Source organism: Ostrea edulis, chromosome 1 (genome assembly GCF_947568905.1).
Source record: "Ostrea edulis chromosome 1, xbOstEdul1.1, whole genome shotgun sequence".
NCBI classification, from domain to species: domain Eukaryota; kingdom Metazoa; phylum Mollusca; class Bivalvia; order Ostreida; family Ostreidae; genus Ostrea; species Ostrea edulis.
The window spans coordinates 39361268-39378878 of record NC_079164.1 but is presented as its reverse complement, the minus strand read 5'-3'; the positions used below and the strand labels follow the sequence as shown (position 1 = coordinate 39378878).

Here is a 17611-nt window from a genome sequence, read left to right as displayed (position 1 = left end):
TCCAACAAGCGGGTAACATCAGCAAATGTATAAAAAGTGGTTTAAAAAGAAAGATCTCTCATCATGATGTGTTGTTACTTCAAACATCCTCGCTTTGACTGATGTCGGTGATATTGGGACACCCACTTATAGAATATATTCTATATGGGATCTTAAATTTCCAATGTTATTTAAGAATACTAAAGATATTATTTAATCTCTTCTCACCATTTATAAAATCCATCCTTGATTATTTCTATTTTTACGAAAACTTATACATTTCTTGTACTGTATTTCTATCTGACTGTTTATCTAGACTTGGAGGACAGACAAGTTATGATTACCCAAAGCATAAAAAGGGTCAATAAATAAAAAGATATAAAACTTAACAGATACTAGTATATTCCAGTGAACTAAAAATAAGACACCACAGAGTCTTCCACGTCTGCTCCATATTTAGATATTTTATTGAACGTAGATGTTAACGGCCATCTAACAACTCAACTTTATGGAAAAAACAGGAGGACTTCGATATCGTGTTCGTGACTTCCCATAGTTATGTAGCAATATCCATTCTATCATCGAAAACTCACCGTCGATCGCACTCCTTTACCACCACCATCCCCCCCCCACCCCGATTGATCGCTTTACTACTCCTTATTGCGATATTCAACTAATGAATAAGACCCTTATATCCAGCGTTTGGGAGCATAGAAAAACATGCTTTCGAAGCGAAGATTTTGACTACGTTTAAGTTGGACAAGTTATACAAAGCTGTTAACGAGATGCTTTATCTGCATTATTGACGCGGAGGGTGTATTTGTATCTATAAAGACAGGGGAGGGGAAAAGCCTGAGTCACCAAGCGTTTACTACTGCGTACGAGTCTATGTACAGGTCTACATGTTCAGCTCTCGTAGCTTCGCCACTTTTATTCATCATACGGGAGCAATGTATTTTAACGGACTTGGTATTTCATCTCTTTATTTAGGTACATGTATGTTAAACTTACTTGCGTATTAAATTGCTGTCGTAATTGTTCCAGTTGTATTGTCGGCACAATTTGAACCAGTAATTATGACTTCTTTACATATCTCGCGCCGGTAAGTGAGAAAGTTTCCCAGTTTACTTTCGGAAGGTCGGTGCTCTCTTCCCAGGTTCTTCTGGGTTCTCTCATCCACCAATAAAAACTGGGCGCCACCAGATAACTGAAAAATTGTTGAGAGTGGCGGACCACATCAATCAATCATATCTCTGATGTAAACACAACTGATGTCTCACTTATATTTTAATTTTAATTTGCATCCAATTTTTAAATTGCATCATGTACGACTGATTTTGTTCACGTGCCATGTAGCAGTGATAATGAACATACCAGTGGCAGATCCAGGATTTCCGAAAGGGGGTGGCACATGTGAAAGTGAAGTAATAGCCAAAATAATCAGCCAATTTGGGTGCCAAATATATCTTTGATAGTGGCACAACAAAACACTAACCCTTTCATGGGCGCTGCCATTAGTATTGAGTTCCGGGAATACTTACGGCGATTCCCACTGGTCCTCGATAGGTCACCTAATGTCATACATTTTAATGAGTTATGCGAAAATATCAGCGCTGTGTCCCACGGGAGGTACAAGGAGTGTGACCGACCGTGGTTTTCTGACGATGTATCCATTCTTACCTATCAATCGCTGAAGCTCAGTGTCAGAGCGTTCGCTTCGTAACCGGAAGATCGTAAGTTCGAGCCCTGCTCATGCCATGGTCGCGTCAAACACAAAACATAAACATAGGGAGTGATTGCTCCTTTGCCAAACGCTCGTCTTTTAAAGTGAGAATTACGTCTTTCGGATGTGACCTTACCAACGGAGGTCCCGTGTTGCGACAGGCGTTGGCACGTTAAAGAACCCGCACTGCCACGGCCCTGAGAGCTACTTGTAAGCATGTGTCTAGATTTGGGTATACTATAAAACCTGGCTAGGCCCCATTGGTCTGTCCTCAAAATTGGCCTGACCCCAATCGTGGCCTCTGATTTGGCTCCAACCCAAAGTTTGGCTTGACCTTAAATTTAACCTCTAAAATGTTTTGTGCCTCCACTAAAAATATCTTTTAAATTTAAAACGTTGATTGATTCCATTGATTTATAATTGGTTTTAGTTTTTCAAAGTCAGATAATTATAAGCAGATAGTTGATATGTTTCTGTTGTTTTGTAAATGTGCACATTAATATAATCATGAACTACCACAAATCTAATTGATTTTATTGAATATCTACTGATCAGATTAATTATAAAACATTCAAATTTTCTTTTCCCTTCACTTATGTACTAGTGCACACCAAAAAGTATAAACTACTAATAAAATGATTGGCGTGTTGGTTTTTTCTGATTTATGATTGTTTGACTATTCAAAATTCTTGAACATAAATGATATGTTTCTGTTGTTTTGTAAATGTGCACATTGAAAACACTCATTTTACTAATGATTCACTTCACTTATTGATAATGGATCAAAACAAATTCACACTAGTTTAATGATGAATCATGTATCACACTTCACATACTGCAACGTAGTGTACTGCCTTCACTCTCATTGTAAAAATAATCCAGTGAGTTTGATGTGTAAATGTAAAATTACTATCATAAATTATATAGATTGAAACTACAACTATAATAGATTAAGGACATGTTCGTGTTTCATTATCCAAGTATTGATAACTTTCTGTTCAGTATATGTAACACGGTAATGATTATTTACAACATAACATCAGCATTTGACACAAAGATAGGTTGTGTTGGCAAACTAAATCATTGTAACCACCGTAAAAGTTTTGAAATGCGGACTTTAAATGAGACTGTTGAAACCCCTGTAACATCAACTTGTTTGTCAGTAGCTTGCCCCAATTTAAAAACTGACTATACGCAGAACAAGCTCTTGCATATCGAAGCAGTTGAGAGATATAATCAAAGTACTGAAAGTACTCATGGGAGTTGAACATTGTGGAAATTCAGTTAGAACAGGTAGCACTGGAAGGGTAGGGGGATAAATGACTGAATATTATCATGATTTTAGATACAAATCAACTGTTGTTGTTTTTCAAAGCGTTACAACAGCAAACATGGATAATGGAAGGCCCATAGGCCACAACGCTCCTCGAGTAACTGAAGTCGTGTTGTTGTTTTCTAGAATTTCACCCCTTTATATTCTCATGAAAAATGTGACCACATATTATGGCCCAAACATTCAAATCAATATGGTTAGCAATGCCTTGCAGTTATGAAGAATTTTTTTCCCCTGTATATATACATTAAAGTTTAATCCTAGTTGTAGCTAATTCTAAGGATTCATTACTTGAAAAGGTAGTCCAATATGCTAAACTGTCACCTGAGTATACTACAGTCCTGTAGAGGATCAATGGAATGGTAAATAATTGTATAATAATTCAAAATAAATGAAATGCAAAAAAATTAAAAATCGTCCGGCATCGGAGATGCACAAGCCGAATTGCGCAAGGAATGGGCATAGAGGGAACCGGCAGAAAAGTTTGCAAGAATTATCAAGCAGGGAGCAAAATTTTGCGTACATAAATTTCAGCCGACTTAAATCCTTTGTGACCTTGACCTTTAACCCTTGACCAAAATCAATAGGCTTCTTTGTCTCATCAAGGGCGATAATCCATCTAAGTTTAATTGAGATCCTATAATTTGTTAAAAAATTATAGTGCAGAAAACAAAATTTTCTCCAAATTTCAGTCTATTTATAGCCAGTGACCTTGACCTTTGACCTAGTGACCCCAGAATCGATAGGCTTCCTGGTCTTACTGAGGGTGACAATCCATCTAAGTTTGATTGAGATCGTATGATTCGTTCAAGAGGTATGGTGCGGAAAACAAAATTTTCTCCAAATTTCAGTCTATTTATAGCCACTGTGACCTTGACCTTTGACCTAGTGACCCCAGAATCGATAGGCTTCCACATCTTACTGAGGGTGACAATTCATCTAAGTTTGAATGAGATCCTATAATTTGCTCAAGAGCTATGGTGCGGAAATGAAACGTTGATGCGTGCCCGCCTGCCCGCCCAAAGGCACTTCATCAGATCATAAGCCGAGTTTGACTTCATCGCAACTCCGCTAAAAATGAAACACTAGTCAAATAATGTTATTTATTGCCAAGGTATTTGGGATATTATACTGTGGCTCAAACAGAGGGTGAATGAACCTGACAGTATGGGAAGCATATAGTGGAATCAGACTTGTGATGCTGGAAATCTATAGTGATTAATAAACTATACATGTACAAGATCCATAACTATTTTTTTTTCAGTTTGTGAGGGAGAATCCTCATGTCTCTTTCATCTGTAGACAAATAAACTGTAGACAAATAAACAATGTGTTTTGACCAGAGCAATTTCCAATCCTTTTTGCAGCATAAATTCAACATTGTGGCAACTGGGTTAAACTTTGATAGTGAAGTAATACATGGCAGCACCTTATCCCATGCTCTTAAAATTTCTGTTTGACACACACTCATGACATCCACTCAAACATTACAGAGTGCAGCAAAATCCCATTGTAATAGGGGATTCAAAATGGATAACTGGTACAAAATATGGTACATACTATTCGAAAAGGATAATGAATTTGACATATTGATGTTTTGGAAAAGGAAATTCTGACATCGGGGCTCTAAGCGTTTTCAAACATTGTCATTTGATAAAAGTGTTCTACATTTATAGAAATAGAGATCAATATGTCTTTACATACATAGGTGAGAAAGTTTCCATTATTCCTAGCCGAGACATACCATGTATGCGCAAAAAATTCATAAACAAATATCAAAATACTCACGTAGAAAATGTGGACCTTACCATCATCAAGCGCAGCGAAACACTCCATTTCGAGATTTTCGCCGACGAAAGCTCGGTAACAGTAATGAATAAGGTACACTCATTTTGTATCTATTTTGTGACTTTCTTTATTAAAAGGAACAGTTCTCTAATGTGTAACGTGCAATTACTACGTAATTCAATAACTTGAAGCATGAAGCAGTTTCACTTTGCAACCGGATATAAGAAATTTTATTTCGTATTCCGATCCTGATCGAAAGTTGTTGACTGGGAATGACGTGTTTTAATTCAATATACATGTAACATCAAGCATTTTTTTTATATCACATTAAAAAAAACCAAATATATACACATACACAATGTTGTAGAGTTATTTCTTGTACATTTTCTGAGGTTTCGCACCATATTCGATATTTCGCGCCACGGTGTCAATAGGTCTTGTGTGCAGTTGTCGTTCGTTTCCCTATCAATGTTTATAGGTGACGCTGCGCTACAAACGACAATTTTCAACCTTATCTTTTATTTTTCTATGTATATCAGTATCAATTTGATCGAAATCTTGTATTCAAATTGATTTGAATACAATATCATTGCATTTACTTACATGTCAATTATCAAAATTAGATTAATTCAGAAAAGTTACATGGATTATTTAATGGCGGATGTTTATAAAAGTTTATGTTGATTTACCTAGGAGTAAATCAGCTGACACAGAACCCCCGCTGACGACCACTATACAAATCAATACAAATTACTGCGCAGAAAAGTGCGTGATGACCCAGGGAGATTGAACATAGTTCAACTCCCAAAAACCATATGCAGGTGATAATGGAATATTGCTACATGAATATGGGAAGTTGACGATAGAAAGGTTTGTCAATATGATTGAAATATTCTCGAAGGGACGTAAAACAAATAAACAAAGATATCATATGTGGAAGTACAGACCACGTGTTTATTTTCATATGTAATTCTTAACAAGAGAGAAATACATTCACTGAGGTAAGCAAATTATATATCAGAAACATGATAAACCACATAGTCAATAATATTTATAGTTTTACATTTTAATTTGAACAACTTGATGCAACAGGGTTGTCACATTTTTGCAACAACTTTGAAGAATGTTTTGCAACTGAATAACAAATATATGGAACGTATAGAAAATCAATGAATAACTCACAAAACTCTTTCCCACGTACATATGTAATAGTCCTGGAATCTTTGATATGGACTTGACTAACATTTTGATTAACTGTTTGGGTAGGGTTAGATTTTTGCATTTTCTTTTTCCTCCGACATTGAAATTTATGTATCTATTTTATACTAGTACAAGTTGTATGTAGAATATTCAAGTCAAGAGAGTAGATGATCAGAACTTACAGGCACCATTTTACAGTTTTCAAGCTGGCCTTGTTGCGGTACAAGATTTACTTGTTTTCTCTGGATTTCAGGCATTGTGGGTTGAACAATCGAACTAACCCGTGAGGTAATGGTTATAATTACAGTTGATAACGATATCAAAGGTAAAATATCGGAAATATAAATATTTGTATAGATATATACATCGATGGACATTCTTAAATAGGAAGGAAACTTAGATATAGCAAATATGAATGATTTCTTCATTAGAAATAGAACACGGGAATATCCATATCTTGTATTCAGTCAACCAAATCATTAATTTGTTAAACATAAGTGTTTTGCCTTCACTGTAGAAATAAAAAAACATACTTCCAAAAAAATCCACAAAGCTATAAAACTCAGGTGCGAACCTTTCTATGTGAACTGGACACGTCGTTTGTAGTTAATTTATTTTTATTCACTGCACATATTATTGATATAAAAAAGAAACAACTTCAATTACAAGATTTAAATATATAGAATAAATGTCTAGGCTGTTCTTATTATGGATATGGCACGTGGTCCCCACTACCTCCCTGTAGAAATTAATATAAAGTACTCTTCTAGGTTTATAAGGTTCTCCACGGGATAGCCCTAGAATAATAAGCATGTCTTATCCATCGCTATTTGACTGTACTATATCCCCCAACAACCTGTGGGTCGTCAGGCAAACTCAAACACTCACAACCAAACATTATTCAGTTAGTTAACCGCCGTAAAATGGCTGAAATTCTGCCAAAACGGCATTAAAAATCAATCAATCAATCAACACGAAGATCTTCGGACAACGCTGTTCCGACAATGCAGCTATGGGATTTTGGAATACCTTGCCTCTTCACATCAATTAAACAGTTCTCTTTGGATATGTGTTTAATTGCTGCGTTATTTATAGACGAATAATCCTATTGATCCATTGCAGCTTACATTTGGGTGTGGTTTTTTTAACTTTTGATGAAAACGTGCCCATTATTGAACCATTTGCCTTTCTGCAGACACCCATGCAACACATTGGATAACATAGTTTGCATACATGTGTATATTTCATACATACGGGCCAGTTGTAAGATTGACAAAATAAACATTACTATGTTCTGCAATGCGTTCCACTTATTTTCGCTATCAAAAGAGTGACAAAATGATAGATTTTACATGAATTATTTCTAGGTGCTAAATTAGGCCGTTGCCATAATTATATTCATAAATAAAAGTCCTGTGAAATATTTCCATAGCTTTAAATTATATATCACCATAATACATGTACAAACAAAAACTAGCTAATTTTTCCCTTGTAGTTATAATTCGTAATTTAACTTTTTTCCTTTCTGTAAATATAAGATTTCAAACTGAAAGGGCATGCAGTGTTTTATTAAGAAATAAAATATCATGGTTTGCTGATAAGAGGAAATGGTTCTTTGTTTATTTCATTAGACAGGTGAAATGACTATACTATTGGAAGCAATATACACCAGCAACCAATCAGTCAAATTAATCCATCAATCCATAGGTTTAAATCAACGTTTTATTTCTATGAAGTATATCTTGAAGTGAAATAAGTTTATTGATACTGTTAATGCATCCGAGATTGTAATTGGAGTTTAAAAGTACTAGAGGTCTAAGGTTATTTCTGTAGATTTTTAAAATAATGATTTAAATGAATTTGTACTCTTTTAACAGTTAAAGGTGCACATTAACATGTTAATGCGTACCACCTTAATCACAGAGGGGAGAAGACAAATTGTCCTGTACAGTCGTGTGTGTTAATGAAGTATCTGATTATGTTTGTCTATTATGAGCGCGTGGTGTTTTTATGCATTAACTGTCAACCTCTTACCTGTTACGGAACGGTCTACGGCCGCACGCCGTGTAGCGCGATGTCAATCATCTTGATAAGGCGTCACAACAGGCCGAAAACTTCCGTTTTCTATTATATTGATACCAGGGAAATTTTCATTTGATATCTATGGTTTTATATATTTGTTTCAACAAGAATATTTGCCGTCAGCATAACATACACAATGAATTAAACTTGACATCGTATTTTGAAATGCCTATAAAACAAGTATATTAAGAAAAGTTACATAAAGTATAAGCATCTCTGTGATCTTTGTTATAGTTATCTATAACCAATGTCTCAATGTATCATTTTGGTATTTTTTCTCTGTCGGTCCAGTGTTCAGTTATTCAATGATTACTTTTCAAATCTGCGCAATGATTTACTTTTATAAAGACATTGAAATATGTAACTTTTAATTCATCATGAACAAAATGAATGCAAAATTTAAAGAATTCAAAATAAAATTTAAGAAATGATAAGAAGAGAAAATCAGCCGATACATGGAGAGTTCGATCTGTCAAATTTTGCACTTCTGTTCAGTGTATTTGAAGGTTAAGAAGAAGCAATCGTACTTGACACTCCAATTAATTCATAAAATGCGTGTAATGGAGTTCGGGGTTTATTCGATATGGCTCCAAATTCGTTTTTCATTAAATTAATTTTCCGAAATTTCATTTTTTGAAACACAAAGTCCGTTGAGCATTAATACCTGTTTTTTATCATCTCATTAAGTATCTTATGAATAAAAATATGTAAAAATGTACTGAAAATGCACCGCATTAAAAGTATTTATTCAAATTGTTTGGTGCTCAAATAGTATAAATACTCGAGAACTTCGATGTCCAAATCACAGTTCGTCAGGACTTGAACAAAGCAACAACCATGATCCGAGCTCTCGTTCTCCTCAGTGTCTGTGTCGCTATGGCGTACTCCGCCGGATACCAACGTAAGTCTCTCTCTCTCTCTCTCTCTCTCTCTCTCTCTCTCTCTCTCTCTGAGTAAAGGTAGTTTAAGTAAATTTGATATTTTAGATAAAATGATAAAGCAAAATTAAAAATAACCCACAGGAATCCCATTTTCATATATGTTTGTTGCACCTGTGCATCCCAGAATGCAATCCTTCAGAATTAAGATAAAACAGAATAAAGAATCCATCCATCGAAAATGAGTGATTGTAAAATTTTATCCGAATACATCTATTTGTATTTGAATTTTTCACTACTTTTGATGACATTATTCATTTGAAATTACACGCCTTCCCTTGCAGCCGGTGCTTACATTCCCGGTGGTCACATTGGAGCTGGACATGGTGGTGGTATCGGCAGTGGCATCATCGGTAGAGGCGGAAGTCAGTGGGGCTCTAGTCGGCAGTGGTCTAGCCAAGGAGGAATAGGAGGACACGGTGCTGGCATTGGAAGTGGAATAGGAAGAATCATCGGAGGTGGTCCCAGAGGCGGACATATTGGCGGAAGACAAGGGGGGATCAACGGGGGTGGTCACGGATGTGGGCCCTATGGTTGTAACCAATACGGACGTAAATAGGTAAAACATCCGTGGAATATTTAGCAAAACAACAAACAAATATTGATTTAATTTTTGTTATTTCTTTTCACTTCAGAATTAAATGCTATTTTTTTTTCTTTTTTCCAGATCAATATAAGTGGAAATTCATCTTGTTATTTATTTATTTGAATTGTAAAGCCAGTATTTATTTTTCAAATGTTACAATGTACAATCAAATGTTCAAAATAAAAGTCTGAAAATAACCTCTGTTTGATGAGTTGTTCTAAGATTACTCACGTCCATACTAGACCTGCCCTAATGGGACAAATGTTCCCACGTGGTTTATTACTACATATATTTGGGTATATTTTAAACATGTGATATTTCAAATACAGAAGTGTTAAACAGAAATAGAGATCTTAAATGTGAAAGGTGAAGATAACGAACAGTGATCAATCTCATAACTCCTTTAAAGGGGCGTGGGCACGATTTGAGCTGAAATTTTTCAAGTTTTATTTTTCCATTTTTATTGTTTACAACGCTTAACTAAAGTAATTCTAATGGTCAACCTAAATTTGAATATCAGTTGTTGAGTTACAACACTCGCAATTTGTAGGGATGTAAACAAAGCTCGTACCAAAATAGAAAATAACATGTTTAAAACAAAATGAGTTGTGCCAAACACTAAAAACTATTCAATTGTGTTCAGAAATAACTTGTAACTTGAAAAAGTTTGCTTTAAGCGAAACTTTTACTAGTATATTTAACCTATGTAAACAAAAACATGACACGAGCCTTGTTTACATAACAAAGATTTGTGAGTGATGTATATACGCTCTACCTCGACAACTGGCATTCAAATTTTGGTTGACCATTAGAAATACATTAGTTAAGCATTTTACACATTAAAAATGAAGAATTAAAATTTGAAAATTTTCAGTTCAAATCATGAAACGACAAATCATGGCATCAAATCGCGGTTAATTAATCGTGAATTTTTCATAACATGACAAAACCGCATTTTTTTTCCTTTTTAGTCGGCCTATGTGGCTACATCAACTTACATGTACGTATTTACACTGAATGCATGATCGTTTGGGTCATCCTGCAACAGGAGATCCAGGGCATCTTCTTCTTCTGACATCAGGTCGTTTTAAAGATGTAAAATGCAAGTGTGCGCTGTGACAGTCGGTGAAGCTGTGTTGTTTTCGTTGAAACGGAAACACGTGTGTTCTCCGTGCACACTTTCAGAAAACCCCGCGAGGCCCGCGATCCGGATCACGGAAAAATAAAAGTATACAGGCTATATATAGGCGAACTTTTTTTTTGTTTTCTTTCTTTGGCAGAGAAAAAAATTATTACTATTCCGAACAAATATAACGTTTACATCTGAATTTGAAGTACTTTATTTATCTTTTTTTAAATTCAATCTGCCGATGTAACATTCTCAATAGGTGTTTTATGAAGTTACATGTAGGTTGTGTAACTGTTATAAACCAATATTGGTTTTATGTTTTTTAAAAAAAGCAGAGATACCTGGCTGATTATTTCATACATGTATGTATGTTGTTTTAGTGTATCAACAGGTACTGAATTTACCAAAAGAGGACAATACAAATAGTTTTCACCACTTTATTGTGCGACGCGCGTCGATTGCTGTTAGCGACGTCGATTTGTCGCTAATTTTTAAGAAAACCGCGCAGCATGTCCCAATTTCATTTTATCGTAATATAAAAACTACCGAGAATTATAATATGAATAAGGGTCCATCAAAAAGAACATTTCCTCTACTTTTACAGGATGTATTTACTTTTCCCTATATAAATATAGATAAAACGCCGATCTGTTTAAACATTGAGAAATAAAATCGTAAAACAACGTATATGTGCAAAAAATTGCTATTTTCTTATAACTTTGCCAGGCATTAAAAATAATTTTTATATGTACTGAAAGCAGGGAATATATGCTTCTCAAACATATAAAAAATATTGCATTCATAGGGAAAATAAAAAAAAATCATAGTGAGGGGGGAAATGGCCTAGCGACAAAGCGTTGCGTCATATTTAGACGAAGTCATCTTTCATTTTAAATGCTTTTTTTAATTTAATGGCTTTATTTATTCAATTGATTTTTGCATAGTTAAAAAATATAGAAAATTTCCAAAAATATGATATATAAAACATATATATTACGTCCTTAGTTTCAAAGATTTATAGACACTCCTTTTGCGTAGCCCTGTTTTTACGCGCTATCGGTCATATTGACCGATACGGTAGAGAGAGGGTTAAGGAATATAAAATATAGAGTTCGGAAACACGGACCCCTGGATATATAAGAGGTGGGATCAGGTGCCTAGGAGAAGTAAGCATCAGCTGTCGACCAGTCACACCCATCATGGGCTCTATATCTTGATGAGGTAAACGGAGTAAACCTTATTCAAAGTCAGTGTGCCAAGAACGACCTAACAATCAGTATGAAAGACGTCAAACAGCATTTGACCCAACGATAGGTTGTATTGGCAAACTAGATCATTATAACGACCATACATTTTGCAAAATGCTAGCTTTAAACCAGACTGATGAAAATGTATATATATGAAAATGTATTGCAATTATACAGCAATGTTCCAGCAATAGTTGACTGCACATAAAGCAGACAGGTATATACACGGACATACATGTTCTGGGTAAAACCAATTTTTGTTCCGATAACAAATGTATGGATGGAAAGTCGGACAGTTATTATGGTTGATTGATTATTCAACGTCCCCCTCGAGAATTTCCCCTGATATGGAGACGTCATTATTGGAGATGAAGGGAAACAAAATTTAGGCCAACGGTCGACGCTTTACGACAAGCAATTGGGTACTGAGAACCTATTCTAACCCGGATCCCCACCGGACTGCTATGGTGAAACTATTAAAACCCTTAAAGTTGTTAGGAAGATACTGGCAGTATGTGTAGAAATATTATGAACAATAACTACAAATGGCCACAACTTTCTCAAGGTTGAACAAATTCAATCTGAAAATACCAGGCACACAGGTTTACTTAGTACACAAAATTTGCACGAAATTTGATAAAAAGTGAATGAACAGCCTTTCAGAAATGCGTCTACAGACGGGCGGACGGACGAATTGAAACCCCAGCCTTTGTTTGAGGGGGTATAATAACTCCTATTTATTGCCTGTGGTATACTCAATACCCATTATGTTCCAGTCACAACGGAAAGGATGGAGTATATACTCCAATTTGGATACGAGAATGGCCTACATTTTTCATAATGCTATGCGAGTTATTTCCCCCTGATTACAGAGGGTGTGAAACATATTGCGGTCCTCGGTTTTTGTGTCATAAAAGGGATAAATAGAAACTTTACAATTTTTGATTGCAATCAATTGCCAGTTAAGGAATTTTTCTAAGAATGAAGTGTAATGACTTAAAAATAGTATAATTGAACAAAATATTTTAGTCACTGATTATATTTATATGCGTTCCTTGTGTGGTTTTGCAATTCATGGTCATGATGTAATAAAGTATGTAAATATTAACTAATCCTCGATTTCTTTAGATCAAAATCGGGATGTCCTCAGCATAGCAGTAATTCTTCATTATTAATTTTTATTAATATTTTCGACAACCAAAACACAAAAACCAACAACACCATGCAATAAGATATGCCTAATAACAGATACATGTACATTATCAATTTATCGGTTCACACTGAACAAAACTAATTGTTGCTAAATGTACACCAGGTGCCAATGTACAAAACATGTTAATTATCTCAAATTAGTATCTCTAGTGTAATATTTTTTGCTAAAATATTTTTTTCGCGTGTGATTCAATCTCTTGAAAGTTAAACTTTGTGTACATCAACACACACAACTTCTTGCACTTCAATTACTCAAATGAGCGAAAAAACAATCACCAGGCTCGTAGCAAAAATGGGTCTGCCCCTCTTATTATTACATACAAAGTTGGTTATTTTTATTTGCAGAGATAGATCTATAGATAGGACCCCCCCCCCCCCCCTCTTTAAGAAAACAGCATAGTCGTGAATGGTTGTGGAAATGTACAATTTGACCGATGAATGGAACTGAAAGATCAACCCTTGCCGCCTTCCTTCTCGAGCTTTGGATTTTTTAAATTTACTTATCAAGAATTTTCAGGCAATATCATGAAGTCACCCCCCCCCCCTTTTTCTTTTTATAAACGATGATACGTGCTTAATTGTATCACATGTTTTCATTGTCCTTTTAATTCTAGGTGTGTGAAAAAACACATAGACAAATCTTTTGAAATGTTCTGAAGTTTTCTAATCCATTTTCAACTCAAGATATGAAAATATTAAGAAATGTGTTTTTGAGATTGTCTGTAGTTCTTCGTAATTGTTCTTCTGCTACCTCTTAAACGTATTACTGTTATGTTTATTTATACATACATTGTATTTCATGTTCCCCTCTGGTATCTAAGAAAGCTGTATTGTTCCATATATGAACCTCTCACGATTTTTCTTGCATGTACATTGCATTATATTTATTGTACCTCATGTACCGTTTAACATGGTTTGAGCGAAATACATTGAATTGAATTGGACCGCAATAATCAACGTATCGCCTCATTACCATCCGACGGACATAAAAGTTTAAAATACATAAACAGATGAAAATACAGATCATATAATTTACAGACGTTGAACATAACAAATCAATTAAAGAACAATGAATGTAAAATTGTGGGGAAATTCCACGATATAACACCACCCCTAGCTGCGGTTGTTTAAAACTGTCAAGAAGTACACAAGCAACAAGAGGTCTATGTGCCACATCCCTCACCTGAGCAGCAGTTCCTAGCAATAAACATGCTTGAGGAAACCTATCATTATACAAACAGCTTGGTTCAGAAAAAAACAACTTTCATTTAATTCATTGATTATCAAAATTAATTATTAAATTTGACTACAAATTCATTAATTATCAAAAGCCCTTGTAGACGGGTATGATCTTTCATATTGATGAATTTCATCGAAGGATGCTTTGTGTCAAGTTTGATTCCCTATTCATTAGCATGTAAAACTTCGATCCCCTATTGTGGCCCCGCCCTACCCCTGAAGTCATGAGTTTTACCATCTTTAATATCCACTATGTCAGGAAGCATTCATATAAATTTAAGCTTTTCTGGTCCAGTGGTTTATGAGGAGAAGAGTTTTATTGCAATTGGTTGTCGTCCGTCGCCGTGCGTTAACAATTGAACATTTTAAACTTTTTAATAACTACCAGTCCAATTCTTTTCAAATTTTGTATGAAGCATCATTGGGACAAGGGGGCATCAATATTAAATGTCAGGACTCAAGCACCTCTGGGGCCATAGGGGCGGGCCAAAAACTGCCCAATTTTCAAACATCTTCTCAAGAACCACACATGTAAGAAAAACTAAATGCATAGTGATGTAGAGCAGGAAGGCCTCTACCACAGTTGTAAATTTCATGATCCCCGGGGTAGGGGTTCTGAATGATTGATTGTATATTGTTTAACGTCCCGCTCGAGACTTATTCACTCATGACCTCAGGGCGGGGCCAAACTTGGTATATAGTGTTAATGTGTTAAACACTTAAATAACATCTTCGTTAGTGCTATTGATGAAAGGGGAATATAACGAACAGTGATCAATCTTATAACTCCTACAAGTAATACAAAATAGAGAGTTGGGTATACACGGACTCTGGACACACCAGAGGTGGGATCAGGTGCCTAGGAGGAGTAAGCATCCCCTGTCGACCAGTCACACCCGCCGTGAGCCCTATATCCTGATCAGGTAAACGGAGTTATCCGTAGTCAAAATCAGTGTGCCAAGAACGGCTTAACAATCGGTATGAAACACGTTAGACGGCATTTGACCCAATGATAGGTTGTATTGACGAACAAGATCGTTATAACGGCCATAGAATTTGCTAAATGCTGACTTCAATCGAGACTGTTGAAACCCCTGTACCAACAACTTGTTTGTTAGTAGCTTGCCTCGATTTAAAAACTGACTATACGCAGAACAAGCTCTTGCGTATCGAATCAGTTGAGAGATATAAACACCATATGCAAATAATAATGGAATATTGCTACATAAATGTGGGAAGTTGACGATGGAGAAGCTGAAATCATCCCGTTTGTCATACAGTTGAGTTGCCAGTTTACCGTTAATGTCTACTTTCAATATAATATCAAAGTATGAAGCAGAAGTGGACGACTCGGTGGTGTCTTTTATTTCGAGCTCACAGGGATATATCGAATAGACATATGAATGAAAGTTATTGTTAATAGACAAAGCGTCGTAGATATATTTAAATGCCGAATTGAATGCCACAGCAAGTTATTTTTTCTTCTCCTGTAGAAGTTTTTGAATAAATTCTGCCTCATATGAATATAGAAACAGATAAGCTAACAAAGGAGCACAATTCGTGCCCATGGGGATTCTAACAAACTGTTGGAAAACTTGATCACCAAAGACCACGAAGATATTGTCAATGAGGAACTTTAGCATATTTTTTATTTCAACGTCAGAGTACTTGTGCGTGGAATCAGAGTGGTGTTTAGCAAAGTAAGTTTTTGGATGACTGATCACTACATATGAATATTTCCCTTTCCATTTTTGTTGAAGAAGCAACTGTCTATGATGTCAAAAAGTCTAGTCTTTCATTTATCGTAAGGAATGGTCGTGTATAGTGTTGAAAAGTCAAAGGTTTTGATGTTATTGATTTGGGGAAAGTTTTGCGATTTCAAGTTTACTAAAAGTTCTTTAGAATTTATTTAAGAATCCACATTTGATTAACACCACTTCTGGTATATGTAGTCGCACAGTAAGTTTGAAATTTCTCCTTCATAGCTGTTAATATTTTCGTCAGGAGCAAAGATAGGCGCTTGGTAGAGCACTTACTGGATCCAGCAATGTATCTTTGTTTGTAAGGGTTTTTATGTAGTTTAGGAATCCAGTATAGGTATGGTAACTCATATTCATTCGACCCATTGACTGGTATATTAAATGTGTCTAAAACTGAAGCATTATTTTGAAGAATTTCAACTTTTTGAGAGGGCAGCTGGAGTATAAGTACGATTATCAAAAGTGGAATTAATGCCAAGTTCGTTTAAAATACAGTTGTAATGATGAGCCCTACAAGCAAAGTTGTTACTAGCTTTGTCAGCTGGAACCAAAGCATATTCCTGATCTAACAATTCTTTTATCACTTCTGGTTTACTAAACACAGAAGGATAGATGGTACGTACTTTTGTTTTAATATGTCTAATGCGGGATTGTAATATTCCTCTTATGCTTTTAACCCATTCTGAAAATATATCAAGTTCTTCATTTTCATATTTAGTCCATCATCTGGCATAATCTTTGACAGAATTCATAATAAAGATGAAATTCTGTCGCCAATTAAAAGACTGAGGTTCTCTGTATTTAGGACCTTTTAGATAAAGTGATTTGAGGTCCTCATTTTCAACTACATGTATATCAACATCACCAATAATGACATGTCCAGCTGAACTATAGTTGAAAGAAGATGAAGCACAAGAACACGTTGGTGGATTACGTATAAGATGGTGTATATCTAGGCACTGCAAAGTCACTAAATAACTAAATTGAAAGCAAATAGAAATTTAGAAAGAACAGGTAGTCCTTTACCAAAATAGTAAATTGGTGATCCCAGGGGTAGGGATTTTGATATCTTAAAACTTAGTATATTTTATGTACGTGTAAGTTTGCTGATACTGTATAAAATCTAAATGCATACTTATGAATAGCAGAAAAGGATGTACAAAAATGGTGAATTTCATAACTCAGGGTTATGACTTTAGGATTAGTCATGATGTTAATACACCTATTATTTAAAGCCTTTCATCAGTATATGCACTTTTGGGGGCAGTGAAGTTTTAAGAACACATCTTGTTTATACTGTTGCTAAACATTAGAATTTAGCTTAGATATTCAGAATAGGAAATTTTTTCTAGATTCCATAGCCCATGGAAGTAGTGATACTTTTCACTAATATTC

At 35.2% G+C, this 17611-nt stretch overlaps 1 protein-coding gene across 1 annotated transcript; it reads left to right on the top strand.

Annotated features, from left to right (window-relative positions):
• Window positions 1-8895: 8895 nt before the first annotated feature.
• Window positions 8896-10050, top strand: LOC125657012 (uncharacterized). The gene is made up of 2 exons (XM_056148312.1): window positions 8896-9006; window positions 9328-10050. The coding sequence occupies exons 1-2, from the start codon at window positions 8943-8945 to the stop codon at window positions 9600-9602; spliced, it is 339 nt and encodes a 112-aa protein (XP_056004287.1). The 5' UTR covers window positions 8896-8942; the 3' UTR covers window positions 9603-10050.
• Window positions 10051-17611: the final 7561 nt, after the last annotated feature.